Source organism: Anopheles marshallii, chromosome 2 (assembly GCF_943734725.1).
Source record: "Anopheles marshallii chromosome 2, idAnoMarsDA_429_01, whole genome shotgun sequence".
Classification (NCBI taxonomy): Eukaryota; Metazoa; Arthropoda; class Insecta; order Diptera; family Culicidae; genus Anopheles; species Anopheles marshallii.
Window position 1 is genome coordinate 63193686 of NC_071326.1, and position 23324 is coordinate 63217009.

The 23324-nt window shown below is 39.9% G+C and overlaps 1 protein-coding gene across 1 annotated transcript in view; it reads left to right on the plus strand.

Moving 5' to 3' along the window:
- The first annotated feature begins 809 nt into the window (after window positions 1–809).
- The window catches only part of LOC128719294 (protein O-mannosyl-transferase Tmtc3), a 135700-nt gene continuing 113185 nt past the window's right edge, over window positions 810–23324 (plus strand). Inside the window, exon 1 of the mRNA XM_053812919.1 lies at window positions 810–995. Within this exon, the coding sequence (XP_053668894.1) occupies window positions 810–995 (186 nt within the window). The remainder of the gene's footprint in view (window positions 996–23324) is intronic.

A 23324-nucleotide genomic window follows, 5' to 3' on the forward strand; every position in this document is an offset into this window, starting at 1 on the left:
CTCAGAATGCCGCAATGGGTGACAGCACGTGCACTGTGTTAGTGTTGGGAAAGCCTATCGCTCATCCTGCTCGAAGCAAAATGACTTCAGCAGATGGCGGGAAAGGTGGAGTCATCTCAAGTTGTTAGTGGGGGGGTTGTGTCGAGATTGTGCTGAAGAAATTACGCACTCCCTTGTCCATCGTTGGTAAAGCAGTGGCTAAAACTTTTGAAGAAGGGAAGAAGTTCAAACCCAAAGCTCGTGGTTTGTTGAATTGGCCTGTGGGAAATTGCTACATGGAAGATTGAGCAAGGAAAAGCAGATATTGCTACATCTTAGTGGGATGGCTACTTTTTGTTCTGGCATTTTGAAGCACACGGACACTTAGGCAAAGAGCAAAGTTTTCTTGGTCCTTGAATAGTTGCAAAAAAAACGTTCAATCTCATAAACCTGCCTTTATCGGGCAAAGAAAGCTAAGGCGCTTGAAAGACGTTGCCATGTTGTCAAATTTTAATCTGGTTAAAATGTCCCGCAACTAAAAGCTGCTTCCAGATGAAGGAACAAAATGAACCCTAAAGAAAAAATTGTCACAATTCCGCTAATCTGAACCATCTCTCTCTTTTTTTCTCATTCCAGGCTTTTAAAACTGTGAGCGACCGATCCGAGGGCGATATTTGTCGTACAGTCACACGTGCGTAAAAGAGTCCTTCAGTGGTGAAATTCTCGATTCTCTCCCACCACTGATGTGTTCGTCGAACCGGTGATTCTGGCTCCCGGACATCAGAAGCCCGCTAGACGTCCGAGAAAACGATTGACACCCCCGGATAAAGATGGCCACCCATCATCTGTACGGGGCGCTCATAGCGCTAGTGTGCGTTCTCTGTTACCACAACAGTCTCAACTGTGGTTTCGTGTTCGACGACATCAGTGCCATCAAGGAGAATCGTGACCTGCGACCACACTCCTCGGTCAAGAACGTGTTCCTCAACGATTTCTGGGGTACACCGATGCACAAGGTAAGTTACTTGGGTTTATTTTATTGCCGGATAGGTTACGAAGGTTTCTGCTGTGTGATTGTTTGTGAGAATGGCCCATCGATTGAAATCCCGAAACCCCGACTCTTGCTTTATATTTCGTCGTTTTAGAAGGCATGGCTCAGGTTTATTCCCCCAAAACACCAACTATATACAGGAAAGCTATCTCAAAGCCCAAAATTTAGTCGCTAGATTTAGGTTACATACACACCTTAATTTACGCAACGATTGCGCACTAAATTATTGGGGTCATTAAATTGGAAATTCATAGAACCTTCCCCGAGCCGCTGGCACCTATCTGGCCTATAAACAGGTTACTGGACGGTCGTTAGGGGTTTTGAAATCGTGTAAATAGGATTTGGTGTTGGTCTAGTTATCGATCGTTTGTCGGGATTATCCAAAAGGACATTCGTATCTTGGCGAACGGTTCGGAAGATTTCCCTCGGGAGTTTTGTAAAATCGGAACATTTTATGACTCTTTGAGCTTAGCGTTATTTTGCTTTCGAAGTAAAAACTTAAACTTGAACTTCATGTGGATAACTTGTAAGAAGGATAGACTGTGTGTCGCAGTAAGAGCACAAGTTAAAGATTTGAAGAGCTGGCATGATGAATTTGAATAGAAAGCAGTGCCGGGGGTTCGTATGGTTGTTTTTAAATTAGTATTCAATATCAATATCAATAATATCAATCAATAATTATCAATATCAGTGTTATTCTCTTAATTTTTTTAAAAATGCTGTCAACATTAATTTTTAAAGGCGGCCCGGTGGCATCATGGTAGCGGCGCCGGTCTTCACACGAACGGACTGGACCAAAATCCCATCCTGGCCAATCCCCCGTACGCAGGACTGACTATCCGGCTACGTGGTAAAATAAGTCGATACGGCCAGGCCGTTCTAACGAAAAAAAAATCCTTAATTTTTATAAAAAACTATTTTGTTGTTTGTGATAGGATTTGAACATGAGGCTTGGTTAGCTTAGTTAGAACTGTAAAATATTTTCAGAATAGTAAAAAAAAATCCCAAAAGCTTCCAATGATGACGTTATCTTTCTCGATTTAATCCTTCCGATTTTTTGTGTGACTTGTTAAACAAAATCCGTGCCAAACGGGGTATCCAATTTTCAACCACCCAACGGCGACAGCAGTTGTCATCGAAATGCGAACCTTCGACAAATAAAATAAGCCCTGCAACGTAAAACTCAACCCATAGGACAGTTCCCGGGAGACAAGCTTCCGAAAAGAACGGGACCATTTACGGCCGGACGACTCGCCGGACCACCGGTGTTAAATATTCTGCACGGGTACCCGTGGCACTGATCCACCCAGGGCTGACGCGTGGATCTCGGTCATGTTGTGTTTTTGTATGTGGGTTTCGTATAATAAAGCCCTTGGCTACGGTATTCCCGTTTCGCTTTCGAAAGCCACTCGATACATAGCCGAGGTATGCATTATTCATAACGCTTATTTTGGACGGCTTGAGGGAACGAAACCGAACTAGCTCAGAGTTGGCATCGAGCAATCGAGAATTTCCCTGTACGGTGGCCGCAACTGGCCCAAAAGGGACATTTAATGTTCAAGCCTTATTTTTCTCACGCTCTCTACGTTATCGGACGCGGAGTAAAGCTTGCGCATGGCGGTCGGCCCGGAACAAAATTGAAATCGAACCGTTCGATATAGGGTCGACAAGTGGATACGGCAAATCAGTTCTAATGCCATTTTATTAATTAAATAAAAGTAATGCTAGAGCGAAAAAAAAATTGATCACATAGATTGGTTTTCTGTTGATTTTAACTATTTTTTTTCATAACCTATGAGTTGCAGATGACTAGGTGCGCAGTAGCGCGATAGTGGTTATTTTATATCAAAATATAAGAAAATATTTTCGGAATTGTTTTTGTTTTTTTGTTTAGGAAGTTTGTTTCGAATTCCTTAACAGGATGTATCTGATGTAAGCAGCTTTACGTCAAATTGTTCGACTTTGAGGGTACTTTCGTGCATTCGAATGAGTGGTTTATTATTTTTATTATTTTCAACTAATAATTGACGAACACTTTAATCGAGAAATTGATAAATTGAGGAATTGAGAAACGAACGAATATTGGTGTTAATTCATTAATTAATTCATTCGATCGTTTTCGATCAAACGCATAATGCTGTGAAGTAATTTATTTAATTTCTTCATGTGTTTATGTGTTGTACTTCGGTTACAAACGTATGTTTTATAACGATGTGTTTACCGTTGTTTCTTTGGTACATTTTAATTTTGCAAATATTTCAGGCATTTTGCTTACAGCTAAAGTGGTTTTCTAAACTGTTAATTTATGGTCCAATTAATTCAGTTTGAAAAGTATCCTAGTTAACATTTCAGTGCTCTGTCTTGATACATAATCATGTCGAATTATTTGATAATTGTGTCAGAAGCGAACCCACACCCAAAGTAAGCGAATGTGACAAATCACTCCCCATTACAGCGAGCACAGGTTTGGTAAAACGGAAGACAGACAGGCTGGGAGGCATTTAAAGTCTTACCACAGAGATTATTTTCGTACTTTTGTTAGACTCACCGGTGACGAACAAAGAGCCTCACACATGCGAAAATAAAAGAAGAATAAAACATCAACACCCTTAAAATTGGGGAGTAGGGGCCCGCACTGGGCTTGGCGTAAGCTGTATGCATAAGTAAAACATAAATGACAGAGAAATATTGCTTCTCACGGTTGAGAGAACGCGCATGGGTTTCCCACCAGAAATGGAGTTTTATTTGTCACACGCGCCCCCAAAGGGAAGGAAAATCGGTAGCAAAAGCACCTTAGCTTTAATGTGTCGCTTCCGTTCCGTTTTCTTTCGCTTCTATCACATTAAATTCCCAGGCACACCGGGCGTATGCTTGCCCCCTACGGGGAACGTTTCGTTTGCTTCCTTCGGTTCTCCAGCATTCTCCCGAGCCATTCGAACAGGTACGCGTTTTTCCAAGTGAAACAGCGCCTTAAGTGACACATGGTTGTGACATGCGTTCCCGCGTTTTACGTCCTGCTCCCAGCGTTGGCAGGAGTGGAATGTTTCCGCGTAGGAGCTCCACATTGGAAGCTCACGTGTTTTTTTCCGGTTTCTGTAGGTGTAAGAAGCTCACGAAGCAATGCTTAAGGTAAATAGACACACTTTCAAAGGAACCAAGAAAGCGTGGTAATAGTTATGGAATACAAAAAAAAAAACGACTCACAAAGATTTACACGGTGATATATTAAAAGATGTGTCCTTTGTCACGGTATATCTCCGGCAATGGAGGGAATTCATTTCTTCTGTTCCATGGTATTGAAATACATTGGCAAATTGTTTTTTTTTTTTTCGAGAAATGTCACCTTCTCTTGTACATAGTCTCTCTCGATACAGGAAATACCAGTCAACCGAGAAACATAATCATTCCAACATGAATGTTGTAGTCTTCTTTTTTATGTGTGTGTTCATATCTTTGCTTCACTTCTTGGGACACCTTCAAAACTACGAAACAATGTATTACGAGACTTCGTCTTCCTTTTGCTCCCCAAACGAACAAGTTCGTCGTTCGATTACTATACCGAATGTAGGTGACCTTCTTATTAGATGCTCGTCCCGACTGTTCTCATCTCTGCTTCATCCAGCATGTACCTTGTCAGTTTGCTTGTTATACAAACATTCCGCACTGTGTCTTTCGCTTTTTTCTTTCACCTTAAAAAACAACAAGCTATCCCCAACATGAACCAGCTTGCTGTTTGACAAAATTACAAAACTTGCGTTTCATGCTCTGTTTCCATTTTCTCTTTCAACGGCGGATGTTGACATTGCTTGTTGCGATGCGGAAGTTCATACAATCCGGCGGAATGCGTACGATATGGGAAGCGTATGGCAACGCGTTAGATTGATGGTATTGCATGGTTCAGTGAGTGGAGTACGGTTTCGAGCGGTTCGGATATGTTTTGTAAGGTTAACAGTCAGTTTTCTGTACTCAGCTTTAAATTGGGTTTTAAGGAATACAACGTTTTGAAATTTGTGATATTTTGTTTTTTTTCTGTGTTTTTTAAAATATGTTAGGAATATTTTATTATATAATTATTATAGTGGATGTTTTGGATGTCGTGGCTTATAAAAATAAAAAAGTAACATTGCAAGTAATTTTCAAATCGTGATGAATTTTCAATTTCTTTCACGCGCTAATGACATTCATGTTATCTCATGATGAAAAAAGTGTACGCGTCACGTGTAAAAAAATAAATCATTTGTACTGCTTTTCACCGCAAACCCATCGTGACATGTTCGCTTTCATTTCCGCGCTACGATGGATTCAAAAAGGGAGAAGCAAAATTGTAACGCATACATTTACGCACGTATGCCACCCATCATGATGTACACGCGTACGCATTTTGTTCGCCGGAAACGCTGTGGAAAGCTTCGGATCTTGCTGTTTGCTCCGTTAAAACCGGCACATCCTATCCCAATGGGTAGAATGAGAAAAATTTGTGCCTAAGACGCGTGACTCTCAAGATTCTGCTTACCGTTGCTCGTGAGTTGCTCGTCAAACTCCTGACAGCGCGGCACACGTATGTTGACAGGTCCAGATCCGGAGGTATTGCGTATGGGCGGGAAAGGGACCGGCCGAAGCACCCGTGGCAAGCGAAAATTGACGGAATCAATTTCGTCATCGATGCGAAAAGCTGATGCAGCCAGCGAATGATGAAGATTTAATCAGGCGGTTCCGCACACTCACGTCTCTTGTGTGATGGATCGCGGCCGAAAATCTCGTTTCGACGTGTAGCAAATGCTTGCTGGAGAACAAAGGGACGTATAGGGAAGAATTTCGACGATGTACCCGTGCTCTGCCGCTCCAGGTATTCGTTGATTCGATTAGGGATATTCGATACTGGGCGCCTCCATCAATGTTTGCTACAAAATGTCTTTCAATTTAGCATTACCAGTAAATGCGTAATGGGGATGATGACGTTACGTTGTTGCTTCGATGAGTTTCCAAAACCGCAACGGCAGCGTTCAAGTAGATTTTTGATGCATTATTAATGGGACCTGGTTTAATTAAAATATTTTAATAGATTTGATTAACTTGTGTATGTGGTTATTTATTTCGAAATATACAGATTCTTCAATAATTTGTATGATTTTTTTAAGCGAAGAACGACCAGGCCATACGTTTTTCATATTAAGTACATCGCATAAATAGTTATTTAAAATGCCATGAATTGTACCTCAAACTAATAATTTAATACATAACTGAAAAAACTGCACACAATCACAGACATATTGCGCGGAAATTCCCATATAGATACCAATTCCCCATATTTTACAACAACCTTTTTTAGTTTTTAGTAGTAGTTTTAGTAGTAGTTTTTTTAGCAAGAGACCTTTTTTACAAAAAAAAAAACAGTTTGTACTGTAGTGTTAAAAGACTAAATTACACCTGTCAAAGTGTAAATTATAAACCATGTGTGTTTAGGTCTTTAAAAAGAATAGTTACAATAAGTTAGATGCCCATATCGTTCATAGTTTTCTTGTTCCACGCCAATTAACTGTAAACTGTTTATAACGCCGCCTTTCATTCCTTCAGTAACATCTTACCAGGCGGTCTAAGCTTTCATTTCTTGATGACAGTTTGTTATACTTAAATCTTAATGAAGATGACACTGAGAATCATTATTTTTTATGCCCTTGGTTCGTTTTATCTTGCAGCAGTGGCCTATCAGCGGAGAAGTTACGCTACTGACGAGTAGATAAAGTTTGCCCATTTGCAACATTTTTGGCGAAAATGCGAGAAATCGTTTACATTTTTTTGTCTATCGCATTGGCAAAAAAAATCGAGATAAAGATGGACGAATGTTTGTGTTTCATCTTGGTTCTTTCTTACCACTTTCACCGCTTCGGTGAGCTAAATTTAAACGGCAAGCAAGACCTGCTGCTTGGTTGGTTTGTGGCAAGTGGTTCATTAGTGGCGCACCGGTACCGTCCTGGGATCATCAGTCCAGGCCGAGCAGAAACGGTCAGTCAGTGTATCTTTTTATTCCGTGTGCGTTGTGCACAGCGGAACGAAATGAGGGTGGCCAAAAAACATTAACCATTCATGGAACATGAAACGGCGAAAGCGCGAAAACGGCAAACGAACACCGGGATGTGACGTTTACCGGGGTGAATTTGGGAAACCGGTGAAGGTCTTTCTGGCTAGTCAGCCGAAGGTTGTTTTCATTGCCTTTCAAAGAAAATCCTTCCACAAAAGTAACTATAAAAATAAATTGGTTTATAGGTTCACGGAATCGTTTCAGTGCCGCTGGTTGAGCACGGAATGCTGCGGTACGAGTTTTATGTGCGCGCAGAAAAAAAAACATGGAAATCTTAAAATGGTAGCTTTAAAATTAAATGAATAAAAAAAGGAATCCTATTAAATTTTACCATCGTGCGGCAGTAGGGAAATGGTACCGAGAAGGATATCCCTTTTAGAATCTGTACAAGTTTCTGCCCGCAGGGGCCGTGAGTCGTGCAAATATTTCAAAGCTTATCATGGTGAAAGTTGATAAGCACACCTTTGGTGTTTGAATGAATGAAGATAAACGCTAGCAAAGTGCTGTTGGTCAGAGTTACCTGTGAAATTGCTAGTAATTATTCTTAACCGCAGGGTATTTTGGTGTGTAAGCAAGTGCTTTCCTTGAGAGTGAATGAGAAAAAAAGAACGGTACTTGGCGTACATGGCAGGATTTTTCCCTACGCTATGAAATTGACCCAAGGAAAGTGTGCAAACGTGAAGTTAAACTCTTTGGTACTGATCAGGGCGCGTGTCAAACGTAGCTCACGCGAAGTACTGGAAAAGTCTGACCCTAGGCGAGGCCGTAGCAGTGCAGTAATTGTCGCATCGCCTATCTGAAAAGCCTACACAAGCTGTAAAAATGGTTTTATCGAACTAACGAATGGAAGGTTGGTAACCGTTGAAGCTTGAAAGTAAAACCTCTTACACATGATTGGTGGTCAATTTCACTGAAGTAATGTTATTCAGCACCACAGGTTGATTATAAGGTGCACATTTTTAGCGCGCACGAAAAGGCATTTCCATGCAATTGCGAAAATAAGTGTGCCACTAGTAGAAACTTTTAGTGTGAAGATTCTTGGAACTCGGGGGTAATAATGATTTTAGAAATCGTAGTGGTGTAGGTTGTTATAATTGAGAAATATTCTGACTATGTGTTGATTATAGATTTATGCCCTAAATACAGTTTTTTAAATTTACAATTTAATTGTGCTGTAAGAGATAGAGTTCATATTTAAAAAAATAATTGCTACAAGTAAATGGATACGCGTTTGTTGAGCTGGAAGATATTGTCAAAATAATCATTTTAGCTTATTAGTACTGTTTAAAATTGCAATGTTGTTATTATTCTAGTAAATATTTAAAACGTTTAAAAGTTTAAAGCTGCTTAAGTTAAGTGTCATTACTTTTGAGCACTGCTCAACAAATTTGGATAGAATACTGAAAATGGTAGCACGAATCTCATCATCGTACTGACCGATGCCAATGTACTTACGCAGCTGTTCTTTTCACTGATTTGCTGTACCTCATTAGCCGTGCTTTTGGTTTCGTTTAATTGGATTACATTTTCGCATCGTTTATGCCGCGCGCGTGCTGACGTTCTGTCGCTGCAAAGATAAAACAAAGCGTACTGGCAAATATGCGAATATTCACTTCTTTTTGGCTCGTTTACGGCACGATACTAAGGAAACATTTTTTTTTCGGGTGGCCCATCAAACCACTCGCAAACTAGCATCTAGGACATTGAAATGTCTTACTTTTTCACTTCGGCATTACTTCTAATTAGAGCCAGAGCCGAGCCAGGAAACCGAGCGTCCCCATTATGCCTAATGAGACATGTGATAATCAAAAACCCATCATTCGCCCCCGGGACGCTTTTCACGATGCAAAAAGGACCGGTTTTGTGCAAAAGGAAACGCATCTCAAATTAAGCGGAGGCCAGAAGCGTGCTCAAATCTCCCTGCGAGAGTGAATCCCTGTCGGGCGGTGTCCGCAAAGCAACGCAAAATACTGTTTGCGAAGGATGGTTCATCCGAATGGTACAACTCATTTCCACACCGCACCTAATTGGACGATATCTTTCGCAGGGTAGTTGGAAGCGAACGGTGGGTTGGTGGTGGCTCGTGAGTGTCGTTTGCTCTCAATAGCTTGATGAAGGCGAGACACACTTCGCCCACTTTTCTACCGGGTTCGCGTAGGCGCTTGTCCCCATTTGCTTGTAGATTCATCTAATGAATGCTTTCATGTCGCACATACCATCGCAATGAGTAAGGTCTATGAAGGTTTTTTTTTATGCTGCTATTTAAAATGTTTGTTTCGTCTTTGCACTACATAAGGACACATATATACGAATATATCCAAACAGGGGCAAACATTTTGTCCTAAAAAAGGTTTTCCCAAACACCATGTTTGTATGAGTCATTTTAGGCTGAGTGAATCTTTAGCATTAAGAAATAAAGTAAAGGTTAATGAGTCTATTTTTCTTTACAATATGTGTTTTTTTTTATATACATTATGAATAAACGCATGTATAAACGTTATATAAGTGCATTATGTTTAGGAATGAAGGTTATGCAATGTTTCGTGATGTATGCATGTTATTACAAACCTTATCTCGATATAAGTGATTTTAATGAAATGGAGACGCCTAGTGTTTCACTTTATGATAAGCCTCTAGTATTGCCCGGGATTATACTCTAAACTGTTGTTTTTTGTATACGTTTTGACGTTTTCATATGTAATATTTTCATAATGTACTTTATAAAATCATTTGAAAGATTGTGTTTTCTTTTAATCTATTGGAATCATACTGAAGTTGCATTTGTGATCGCTTCTATTAATTGGCTGTGGCTGGTTATTTATTTATTCATACCTCCTATTGTCATGCTGCGGCTGGTTATTATCCTTTTTTTTGTCATACACTCACCCACCGGTTGTAAATTCGACATACCTAATATCTTATGATTGTTTGATTTCGAGTAAATTAGCAAATAACTAAACGATAAATTTATAATGCAAACATAAACACATTAATGCGGCGAGGGATGCGGTGTCTCTGTAAATATGCAATGCCATAAAAGTTGAAAGTTATTCGCCTAACCGCGCCGAGAGGTGCTTTCAATTCCATACTTACGTATACACGCTTACACACCAACGAAACCATCACGAGTAATGCATGGAGGTACGAGGTTACATTTTATATGCTTAAAGTTAATGTGCCCGAGGGTGGAACGATGCGCACAGAATGTTTAAACATGGGCCTGGGCTATTTGGTTCGGACCGGGAGCGCGCTGGGTACATTTTGTTTAGAGTTTTTTTTATGCGTTCGAGTCCTTCCAATGTTTCAATATTTGCATTCCACCAGCAGGATACATTTCATTAGACAGGCGGTTCGGTTGTTCTGATGGTGCCTGGAACAAAATAGAGGGGAACGCCATGCTGTATGTCGATTTTTAAAACACCTGTTACACTACGTTTGGTGTGTGTGAACGTTTATAATACAGAGTGTGGTGCAAAAGTGGTCTTTCTGCATGCAACCCCTTTGCACAGAGCAATAATTTAAATCATAATAAATAAAGCATACTTACACTTTGCTCCTAAGGTTCGTATGTAAATATGGAAACGTTTGTATTCATTAAGCATTAAAGTTTTTAAAGCATTAAGTCGTTAGATAATTCTGCGATACTTTATTTGTATAAATGTATATTCTTATATTTAGCAGTAGTTTATCAATTGAATTCATATCCCTTTAAAGAATTATTTTTTTATCAAACAGATTTTAATCCCTTAAATTCTTTGCCTTTGTATGCCCTACAGAACTTAACTTAACTTTCATCAGCAATCGCACGACGTACAAACCGCGGAATGTTTCTAACCTTGATTTTCCACGAAGGAAAGATTAAGTTAATTTCTGTACCAATCGTCTGCCGTCACGATTAGGAAAGTTGTTTGTATGGAAATTTTCCGCATTTATTCCCATCGTCCGTGTCGTGCCACAGCAAACAAACCACACTTCTTGAAAAATACTTACCCTCCGAAAATCACTTCCGTGTCCACATCCGTGAAGAAAACTTGCCTATTGGAAGTGTTACGCCAGTCAGAGTCGTCTCGATTATCTGTTCCGAACGAACTCGAAACGCAGTGGTCCGCGTGTCAAGAGTGAGGTGAAAATTACTATGTACAACGACCTGGCACTCGTTAAAACAACGCAGCATGCTAGATAGATAGACATAGATCGAGAGCGTAAACGGGGAGCGTACTGGCGTGATTGGGTTGCTTTGGCAAACCAACTTGTCCGTCAATTTGGGGTGAAATGGTTGCGCACCTAGGTATAATTATCATCCATTTAAATAGATGGAGTAAACTTTTATGTCTATCTGTCGGTGCTTTGGAAAAGTCAGTAAAACAAAGAAAAGCTCTTACCACTTCGTGTTTTTTTTCTTCGAGACAAATGCCTATTAAGAAGATTCTTTTGGTACAGATTGATTGAAGTCGCTGGTTTGGTTTCAGAGATTTTAGTTCCATACTTTGCTATTCTATTTTGCTCTATGTTTGCTTTTTCTTTGTTATATTCGTTTTTGTGGCGTTTTATATTTTCGTCATTTCACAAAGCATCCTTCTGCATCATAAAGTAATTTTCTTTTCTACCTATGTGACCCGGAGCTATTTTATCTGCAAAATTATTTATAAGTAAACTGAATAATAACGTTGTTAATAATACAGCTGCTCAGTTAATAATAGTTAGTTCGTTATTTGAAATATACATTCACAGCGATACCTGTATCATCTTTTAATTAATGTGACCACATCTTCACACATGTTCATTTACACACACATTTTTTATTCATTTATGAACATAGAAAAATCCTTATACCATGACTGACGACCTGTTATCCGAACGTATCGTCGCAGTCCTTAAATAATTTCAAATGTTTACCGTACAGTGTGCAGTGTGCGAAGATATAAAACCGCTCATTGCAAAACAAATTATTTTTCTCAAAAATGTCTACCGTCGTCTCAAACACGTCCATTTCTGTTTGCTCTCCGTCACGTTCGCTACTAAAACGAACACTTCCGGTTTCCGAGCAGTGTCCGTCTGTGTGCTTGTGAATGTGTGCGTATCGTTCAATTCCCGGTGCTATCGCGTCCCATTTGCAGTACCGGCCAGCTATTCGTTGTTTTTTTTCTCTTCCTTTTCTTTGCCCTTTGTCCCTAGTTTCTTCCCGTCCGTCACCAGCGGGTGTTTGGCACTTGCGAGATCCGGCTCCGGAAATCCTTTCCAATCTTTCCACAATCATAAGTGATGTGGCGTATCTGATGCATTCTCCAAAAACTCATAAGATGAATAATTCATAGCGGCACGAGTGTTTGTGGGTGTGTGATTGTGCATGATGTAGCTCGTCTTCACTTCCGGCATGGTTCTTCACGTTTTCAAAAAAGGGAGTTTCATGCAGAGATCTAATGTCCTTATGGTTGCACTTTTTTACGCTTTATCTCAATCCTCATGTCTTTCTTTGTTCGTCTACCTTCACAATATTCCATTGTTTTTTACGTGCAATACCTTTCACTCTCTTGAAACACTGATCGGATTAAAGTTTGGTTTTGGATGTATGCATCTAGGATTCCCTTGTATAAGTGAAGTTCAGGTGGATATCTGCGGGACACAGCGTGTAGCACAGACAAAATCTCAAACTAACCTCACATTAGGGAAGCAAAAATCGACAATGCAATGCCTGCTTTTTCGTCTGCACCTGGACACTCCAATGTTTGTACTCATTTTCTTCCCTTAAAAGGTGCCAAAATGAAACAGAAAACGCAAAAGCAACGTGCTTTGTTTTAGCCACCAAGGCTGTGTTTTCTTTATACCGCAAGTCACCTACTGTTTCTACCGTTGGCAGAGCGTGATTGGTCTGTTTTGCATCCCGTTATGCAGCTGCGGGTTGGTTTGATCCTGTGCACTTTTCCACCGGTGCGATATGAATCTCGAAATCGGTCTGCCATACGCTTAGGCATCAGGCATAAGATAAAAGGATTGCTCAACAAGGGACAAAGCAAAAAAAAAAAACAAACAGGATGCACTACCGAATGCTGCACGAATGAGGCAGGATGTTCATGACGACTGTCGGAAATTTGGGTTGATCCGGTGCAGAGGATCCTGCTGGAGGTGGATTGATCTCCTGTATGCAAAATTATCTGTCTGTCCGTCACGTGAATCTTTTTGTAGTGTCTGAGAATTTTGTTTGCGATTGAATCAATGTTTGGATACATTTTTGTTCCATCATTTAGTTCGATATAATGCAGATAAACGTATTGCACTAAGGTATTTCAGAGAGAATTAGCTCCTTTGTTATCAAATTCATCTGTCCAATCAATTATTTATAATGTAGATATTCATAATGTGTAACGAAAAAATACTTGTTTAATTTCAAAAGCTTTACAAATGTGGTAGCTCTTAATCCACACTCCCATACACGTGTAATAAGCCTCGATAGCCTGAGATAGTCATCTGTTCCTTCAGCAATTTTTGTGTAAGGGCATCATTAAGCTCATGATGCAGATGCAGGCAGAAACCGTAACAGGAAGCCTGGCCTAGGAAGGAATACAATTGCCAAACTATGATTCTTGTTGCATTTTTGATCAAAATTCAATCACAACAAGAAAATGAGATAGGTTTAGGCAATGCATTTACCAAAATGTGTAAGACATTTTAACAGTTTCTGATTTGTTTATAATGTTATCACCTTGATATTCAAACACTGTGTCATGTTCTTTACTTATCTTATCTTATCTCTCATTAATTCCATTAAACACATAACATATAAAGTGCACTCGGTCAATTCTTGAAAGTATATATATATTTTTTTCGTTAGAACGGCCTGGCCGTATCGACTTTATTTACCAAGTAGCCGGATAGTCAGTCCTTGCTACGGGGGATTAGCCCGGATGGGATTTTGTACGGTCTGTTCGTGTGAAGACCGGCGCCGCTACCATCATGCCACCGGGCCACCTTGAAAGTATTTGAAATGTATTGAATTTGTGCAATACAAAATATATCATACATTATAGGCATCGCATGTGAAGATGTTTTGTTTAGTCTCTTTATCACTACTATTTTACACTGATCAAATGAGCTTATTTGCGCTAATAACATGATCCTTTTTCTTTTGCATGAAGCTCTTTCATCAAGAAATTTTGTGTCATTCAGTTCAGTTTTCAGAATTCAGTTTTCCCGCAAGCTAGTGAAGGTGAAAAACAATCTGCACTCATGCTTGAATTTTCGATTCCACTACATCGTGCGGATGCGTGTTTGTGTCGCTATTGTCGTGCAGTGGTGTTGGAAATTTGACCACGTACACTTCCGGTTTACCGGTTTCGTTGCTCATAACGCGCTGGTGTCGCAAAACATGCACATTGCAGACAGAAAAAAGCAGTTCCATAATAATAACAACAGCGAGCGGGTGGTCGAAAAACTGGGTAGAAGAAAATCGTATCACAACGAGCTACCAAATGCGAACAAACAAAAAATAGCGAAAGTACAGCGGTTCATAGCTTTCGCACCTCGCCGGTGAACACTTACACAAACTCGTGCTGTTCGCGTTGAAAACAAGCAGCATCATATTTTCACACCAAAGCATCCACCAGTGCGGCACGTTGTCGCACACACAATGAGCGAGAGAACGGGACGCGATGTTGATTCAGCCAGCCGAACTAAAACCGGGGAGGCCTGCAATGTGATAGAGGCGATGTGTTTATTCTAGTATTTGATTATTTTCGTCCAGCAGAAAATGTCCAGCACCACCATACACTACGCTTCGGAACCGCGTTCGGTAGATTTGCTTTTTTCCGCACGAATGCACACTTATCCCCTAAGCTACCGCCTGTGCTCCCCAAAAAATAGCGTGAATACTGTTCCATTTCGCTTCATGTTGATGCTTGTTGAAGGCGTTTTTTTTTTCTCGTCCCTAACACGTTGTCCCCATTTGGTACTGTTTTCGTTTCATTCGAATCTACCACCATACGGCGACTGGCTGCCCGTTGCTGATGGGACTTAAACAAATGGCGTTCGTTACGGTCGGCTTTCCCGCTAGTGGCGGCGCTGGCGCTGGTACGGTTTTCGCCATAAGAGAAAAATCCCAAATCGATACAGTGCAACGGATGCAACGAGCGCTCGTTACCGGTGCAGTGGTGGTAGCAGAAGGGCGCGGGATTGTTTTGCGTTGCGTCCAGAAAATCAGTGGTATCAAATAATTTGCGAATTGTGCACCAAATTATCTCAATCAGCCTCGGGAAGATGGAACCCGATTAAAAGTGTCTGATGCGAATGGGAATGTTGGCGTTTGGTGGATAAAAAAGTTCAACCTCGCCATTTTGTAGTGTGGAATGTTGGAGTTTTTTTTTCATTTTGCATTTTATTATACAGGTTTCATTCCTTCTGAATATGTGTTTCTATTTTTCTCTCTAGTTAACAAGTGAAAGGTATGGCTAGAACGAGCTGTAATTGCATGTCAACCTCATTATCCAAACAGAATCATGTCCCACAGAACAGATCTCAGCACGATAATGGCTCATGCTCCGTGTTCCGATTGCCACACGGTCTATCAACCATTCTAGCTCCGTGACCTTTAAAAGACCTTTTTGGTAAATCCCAGCTCTTTGCCGGGTTAGCGAGTGTGTCCTTGAACTTCAGCCAACTCTCCGAGCATGATTATGTTTCAACCAACCGTGAAGCCGTTACGGGGACCGGTGATCTTCGATCCAATTAGCATTCGTTCGCATTTCCAAGAATTACACTCGTTAGCATTGGATTCGGTCCATTTGTGTATGGTTGTGTGTATGCGGGAGTTTTTATTCCGGTTGCTCTTTCACCGTTCGCACAATCATGTTTAAGATCCCAAACATCAACCTTCAAGTCTCGCAAGCCTATAGATTCATCGAGTTGGTTGTGAGCTGTCCTGTTTTTCCTAGAGTTTTCCCTTTCTTTTTCACTGGTCTAGGGACAAACCGGTTTGTGGTTCATGCCGTTCTCTTGAAGATGCTTTAAATATGTTTTCTGCTAAAAAAGGGTAGCAAAGTTTTTCCCTGATTGTCATTTATGTGTTTCTGTAGCATTGGTGCTTAGTTGTGTGAGTTACTAAATCTAAAGGGATCTTGTAAGTGTGTGTGTGTTTGTTTGTTTGTTTCAATATATCTTTATTATTTGGCTCCGGCGACGCAATATCCCTACAGTACAGTGCCCTTGGATGTATGCATCGAAAACTGTAGCCTAGCCTCAAGTAAGAGAAAAACTCCGAGCATTCATCGTTTAAAGAAGTCTAGAAACCCTTAAAAAAGCAACCAACAATACGTTTGTATTCACCTCGATGGCAAAGTCATTGACGTGTTTTTGGAAGGTTTTTGTTACGTTTTCCACAACAAAAATTGTATGTTCCCTCCAGACGGTACTAATTGTCATTCTCATCATCAAAGACGCTTATGCAGAGTGTCGGCAGCAAAAAGGCAACATCGTGCCACGACTTGTCTTCTGCATGAAGCTTTCCATCAGCACGCTTTCACGGGCATTATGCGACTGGTGAAAATTTCCGCCCTCGTTTCTATTTCTGCCAACCCTCGGGCTCGGTTTTTCGTGGCTGTCGTCACGTCACGCGCCAGTGGTGATCACACACCACTTTCACTATCCCCGTTGGAGGCTAATGATCAATTTAGTATTCAAATCAGCCAATTTATAAGCTAATTCCAAGTGCTTGTTGGTGCTGGCGTTCCCTGTTGAGAATTTTTTTTACCACCGACTGGATAGTGTGTGAGTGTGTACATCCCTTCGATGGTAGAGAACGAGTTGTAGTTAAAATGGTGGTTGTTTCCGTCATGCATCAACTCTGTTCTGTGGTGGTTTGTAAGATACTTCTGCTACTTGTGCGGTTTCTTCTTGGGCTTGGTGTTCTCTGTGCTTTTTTGGCTCCAGCAATTACTTTCCACTGAACCAAAAATGGAATCAAATAAAGAATCTAAATGGTAAATCGCCTGCGGCAGTACCCGCGGGAAATGTAAACTTCTTGTAGATAAACCGATGGCAAAAATTGTCAAGATAAGAAGAAGGATAAATCTGGCTCGGTTGTCCAAAGAGAGCTAATCGAGTGTAGAAATTCGTTACATGTACGAAAGAGGAAGAGAAAGATAAAGAGAGAAAAAAGAGAGATATAAAGAGGGAGGGAGCGAGAGAGAGAAATATAAAGAAACACCCGAAATTAAACAGGACGACAAACATAACTCTCATCGCTTTATCTCAATGCTGAAAATGAAAATCGCAGCAAGAAGGGGAACAGGACACTAATTTCCCGTTCTGTGCCGTACACCATTTCCATTCGCACGTGTAGTGTCGACGGAAACCCCTTTTTCTGAGTCTTCTCTGCGGGACGGGTTGCCAAGTTTTGCCATAAATCTGTACGAACTCCAGCGAACCCAACACTTCTCCGCTGGCCAGAATTCGTCGTATCCGTTTCCGGCACTTGGGCGAAATACTCACTGGGCAAAAGATGAGGTGAAGAAGACGGGTATGAGGTGTTACCGTAAGGGATAGGCACATTCCAAAACAAAGCAGAGAAAAACTGGCAACCGAGGCCTTTGGCCTTTTTGGTACGGTTAGCGAACATGGGACAAAAACCACCAGTAGAGACATTGAAGGAGAAACAAAAAAATCAAAACAACTTCTCAGCGGTCACAAGCAGTTGCGAGTAGTGGAAGTTACTCTGCGTGGAAAGGAGAAGGTATACAAAAAAAAAACACACACACCAAAACGCTAACACAACACCGAGCTTCCATTTCGTGCAATCCCCAAAAGGAGTGTAAATTTTGCGATTACACTCCCGGGTGCCCTTCCGTTGCCACTGGTTAGATAGCATCTGGATGGTTCCACGGGATTTTTTCTGACGTTTTGCGTGTTTTCTGGACTATTTTTTTTGCGCCAATCTTCACTCTTCCGGTGATTTTGAATCCTTGTTTCCCTGGAGGTCGAAGAAACGCTTGTGAACGCAGTTCGCTTTTTGGTATTCTCATCCCTGAAATAAGACTTCGGTAGACGCAAAGCTCTCTATCTGTTGCTGCGAGTAGATGTGCGGCTGGTCCCAGAAGGTTGACATTTCCGGTGCACCATTACGATTGCCTCAGGGCCTGATGTCGTACTTGGTCAAGCTGGGGAGCTAAACCGATGGTGTACGTTTGTTGGGTTCGGGCTTTTTCGTTAAGATTTGTGGTGCTCTGTTGTTCGTTTTCATGAATGTTTTGTTGTGTTTTGTGTTATCAAGTGCAATGTTTGGTGGGTTGTGGTAACAACCAAATTTGTCACGTTCAGTATCGAAGAGGCTCAATTAGGGATTGGAATTGAAAAGAAAAGCGTTGCAAAACTTGACAAATAATATTAACAAATTGTAAAAATGTGAAATTTTTAAACGTGTTGTTTATCTGTGAATTGTTTACAATGGTTTGAGCCGTTCTAACTTCCAACACTCTTTTATAAGTATTGCTAATATAACGTTTTAACCAACACAAAATAATAAATCTACAACTAGGACGTAAAACTCCCTGCTTTGTTACGGCCTTAAAGTATTGATTTGTCAGCATTATATTCATTTTATTACAATTGAAAAATGTGTTACGTTTACATACGTTACAGGATATATTTCTAGAACATTTTCAATTGCAGTAAGCAGATTACCACACTGTTTGAAAATTTTACAAATCTGTTTTATTGTCGTCCACATGTCATTCAATGTATAAAAGAATTCAACATCCCTTTCGCACATAATCGACGTAATTCAACCACTAGCAGCACCCGCGATCTGATTGTTCTTCGGAACAAAGTGCATGCAACAGTGCGGTAGCAAAGCAATAGCAAAAAAGGAAATGAAACAATATACGAACCGCCGGAAAACCCTGACAGCAGCAAACACACGGATGAGCATTATAATGCAATTATCAATTGCAACCATCACGATAATGTTGCGCTCATTGCCAAAGGATTCGCTGTTATTAATCGTTTTGAGGTCCATTTAAAAGCTGTACAAATTGTAACCATCGTCCCGTTGCGCACATAAAACTAGCACTTTGCTTGGTGATGTGTTGCTTTTTTTCGTGTTTGTTTTGTTTTGTGCTTTAAGGTGAAACAATAATCGTGTTTTTTTGTGTATTATTTTGCTTTAATTTTCGTCAATAAAAATAATGCTGAGCCTTTGGAAAAAAGTAATTTTCCCAAATAAAACCTTATGATAATTTATTTGTCAATTTTTTGTTATTACTCGAGTGGTTTTTGATAACTTACATCAAAATCTATGTATACATAATTTTTCGAATAATCTTCTTGGAAGTTCAATAGGTAACTAGTTCATTCGGCGTAGCCGTTTATTAATATCAATCAAATCAATTAATCATTGTTGATAGTTAAGTGCACATTGCTTGTAAAAAGTCGAATCGAATAATGGCCACAATAGTACTTTGTATTAATGAAAAATGGTGAACACAATACTGAATAGTACGTGGTCTTCTTAATGTTTTTTTGTAGCGATAACCGCAACTCACTCACTTCACTTGGTTATTTATTCCAAATGGTAAATGGTAAATCATACATAGTTATTGTTGTTGTGTTGTTTTTGTGTTGAGAAAATCGATGCTGTGTATCGAACATGATTTTTTAAAACACATTATGGAATTCCCATTGTTCATTCAATTAATTCACAGGTTTTCGCAAAGCAACTCTTCATTTGTTTTACCTCCGTTCGAATAATAAAGATCCGCAGAAAGCAAATTCACCAAGAAAAGTAAATAAAACTAGGAAATCATTTAATCGTTCGCTGAACATGACCTACATCATATATTTCTCAATTGTCTCATAACTCCTTTTTGAAAATGTTTGTTGTAAAAGAAAACTATATGTTCAGTTAATAAAATTGTTAAGTTTTTGCATCCATGGTGAACGTGAACGAGAAATTTTCGTGCTGTTGGATGTCATCCGCCTTCCGTCAATCGTGTGTCTTGCACAACGGTTCACACAGAAGCAATGAGAAATGTAAAATTAAAAAAAAAAAAACAATTCCATGTCCTTGTTCGCACTCAATATGTTATCGAACGTAAATACTCCATTACGGGAAAAGCGAAGAAAAAAAGAACAGAAATCTCATTAGTGTGAACAAGGCCTACGAACATTGTCATGTGGCGGCCGTTCAATTAATCATTTTCTGCTCAGCATTTTACGGAAACGCCAAGAGATGATTTTTCGCCGAACAAACACGGAGGTATTAAACCCGATTAATGGTCAGTGCGTTTGAACTTTATTTTTATTTTGCTGCCGACAACAGAGATGCAGTTTATGTTCCCTACATTCGCTTGATTATAGTTCCGTGTAGTTTCCCTTTTGTTGTGCTGTCCCTTTCATTGCAGCGTTCCGGTTTCGAATTCGATCGAGCATCAAAAAGTTTCGACAGTGTAGCAAGCGGTATGGAATTAATGGTCCGTGTGTGTGTGGGCGGTTTGTGTTAATCACTTCTAGGGCAACGCTGGTTCGATTACGACTGGCTTTGAAGATCACCCGCTGGCTAAAAGGGAAAAGGATATTAATGCAGCCATGTCAAGGGAGGAAAATCCACAAACTGAACTCATACTTCCCACCTTTATTCTTTTATCCGGTCAGGTCGTTTTATGTTGTGCACAATTTATCGGCCTCGTGCGTCACTATGCCGCATGACGAAAATCGATAGCGAAATGCGAAAAATTCAAAGTTGGCTGCAAGACCACTACCCCGACCGGGTTAGCCACAAATGAGGAAAAGTTATTAAATTTTTCTCATTACTCCTGGGGCAATGATTGGAACTTGTTTTTGTTGTTTCACAGTACGCTTCCGAAACGCCGCAGGCAGCATTGACACAAACGCAATTTGTTGGATATAAATTTGTCTGAATGCGTTTGGCGACTATCTTTGGCTGCGTGGCGGTGGTCTGTGTTGGGTTTCGCTCAAATGACGAGCGATCATCACCTTGTGGTGATGGTGTTGGTGGTTGCTTTACTACATTCAATCCACCAATGATAATCAGTCCGTACGCAAAGTCAAAAGCTTTGTCGGGTGCAATGTAGTCGCCTTTTTTTTGCACATTTATTAATGATGGGATGAATTTTCCATCCACCATATTTATCTGCAGTTATCAGGGTAGCGATGTTAGAGGAAGGTGCGGTATTGTTTGGGTTTGTGGTGACGTGTGGTCTGCTTTTGTGATTGAAATTTTAATCTAGCAAAATGGTAATTGAGTAATATTGCTTACAGTCTGCTTGCAGCGCTGCATCAAATGGTTTTTTGTTTTAAGTTTTGATCTATTTTTCGCAAAGTGCTTCACTTTATACTTAATTTTCCCATTATTTCATTCCTTCCATAACGTTGGTTTTGTGCGGTGTTTTGTTTCAAACCATGTGATTATTTCGATCGTGCATACAGCATACTTTACGTTAATAATAGGCTGAAATGCAGCCCACAGGAAACCCTTTTATGGTATGAGCACGCACACCTGAATGTGTTTAGTGTGCGGCAATGTGAAGTGCTGTTTAATTGGTTGAGGTTTGGTTGAATAAATTTTTTGTGCGAATTATTTTTTAGTTTGTTTATCGTTGCCACCAACGTGCACAGCAGCGTTTGGGGCGGGTGTTGATTTGGAAAATCAATTCAAACACAACACATCAAGGGGCTAGTCAACAGCACACCTGGGTTGGATAGGGAAAAGCATGCAGTTAGCCGCAATTTGCAATGTGTGTTATGTGGCAGTGCTTAAATTATTAAAGCTAATTGTTCAAATGCTCGTTTGCTCGAACACACTTTGAATTTTTGGGCGGCAGACTTATCGATTCAATATGGTAGCGATCGAAACAAATGGGAATTTTATTAATTTATCGTGCACATTTTAACCCTTGTATTTTCTGTAGCAGCTTCATAATATTGGAGATATTTCGATTACATTATACTGGAAACCACCATGTACACAAAATATATGTTTTGTAATTCACACTGTTTATCATTATGTTCACTTGTGAAACTGTTGGCGTTGTGTGTTTCAAAAAAAAATCTTCTGCCAATCAACTTACCTTCAAGCAATATTTTTTGTTTTCTAGTAATGTTTGGAAATTTAAACTGCTACGTAAACTGACATCTCCGAATATGGTATTTTCGGAAATATTCCCATTTTTTTGTAAATGTAATTGAATTTTAAGCAATGGTTGTTCTAAATAATATTATTTACATTCCGTAGAAGTGTAAAAAAAAATTAAAATATTTTGATACATTCCAAATAATCAATCATTTTTTACTTTAAATAATAATTTGTTCGATTGTACCCAAAATACAGTGAAATTTTTCAAATTCAAGCTGAAACTGAAGGACCGCAATTGCTATTTATTCTAGTTTTTTGAAGTTTGAATCCTGCTGCATGATTCAGCTTGATGGTATTTGATTGATTATTTCTAGAACCGCCTTTCTCTAACTATAGGCCTTAATGTGAGTGAAGCGTGTAATTTGCAGGGTAAATTGGGTTTATTGGTTTGCTTCGCTTAACGAAACATCAATTTTAACATTATTAAAACGATGATTGACTTGATTCTACGGCAGCAACCGTTATATTGGAAGAAATAAAAATAAAGCGATGATAATATAATATAATAATATAAGAATAAGCGATGATTCAAGATTATTAGTTATCAAAGAAAAAAGCGTCGTTAGCATTGGAATAAAATAAATGAGAATGCATATGAAAAATTACTGACATTTTAACTTTAAAACTCGCACGATAAAACGTATGTCTTCATATGCGAAATTGTTTGCAGCAATATCACTGCGTTCAATCTTAGCAACTCCTGGCTCGATTGAATAAAGCAGCACAAAATTGCTTTTGTGCCTCCATGGTTACTGTACATTCGAACCCTTTTTACCTTGCGGCATTTCCCAGAGGGTGGTTGGTTGACCATTACTGCAGTAGCAATAGTAGCAGAAAGGGACTCTTATGCCAAACCTCTTTGATCTCGTTCTGTTTCGCCTGAGTAATATGTCTGCCGATGAAGTAACATGGTGCCACTTCGATGCACTTTACTGCTTCTTGTGCTTGCGCATATTTGTCGCATACTCTGGTGTATCAGATTCTTCCACAGAAAGTAGAAAAAGGTCAGCTGCATCTACCATCCAACCCGAAGCTATCTATTCACAAGAGGTTGGGCTTGTTTTCGCCCTGGTTTTAAG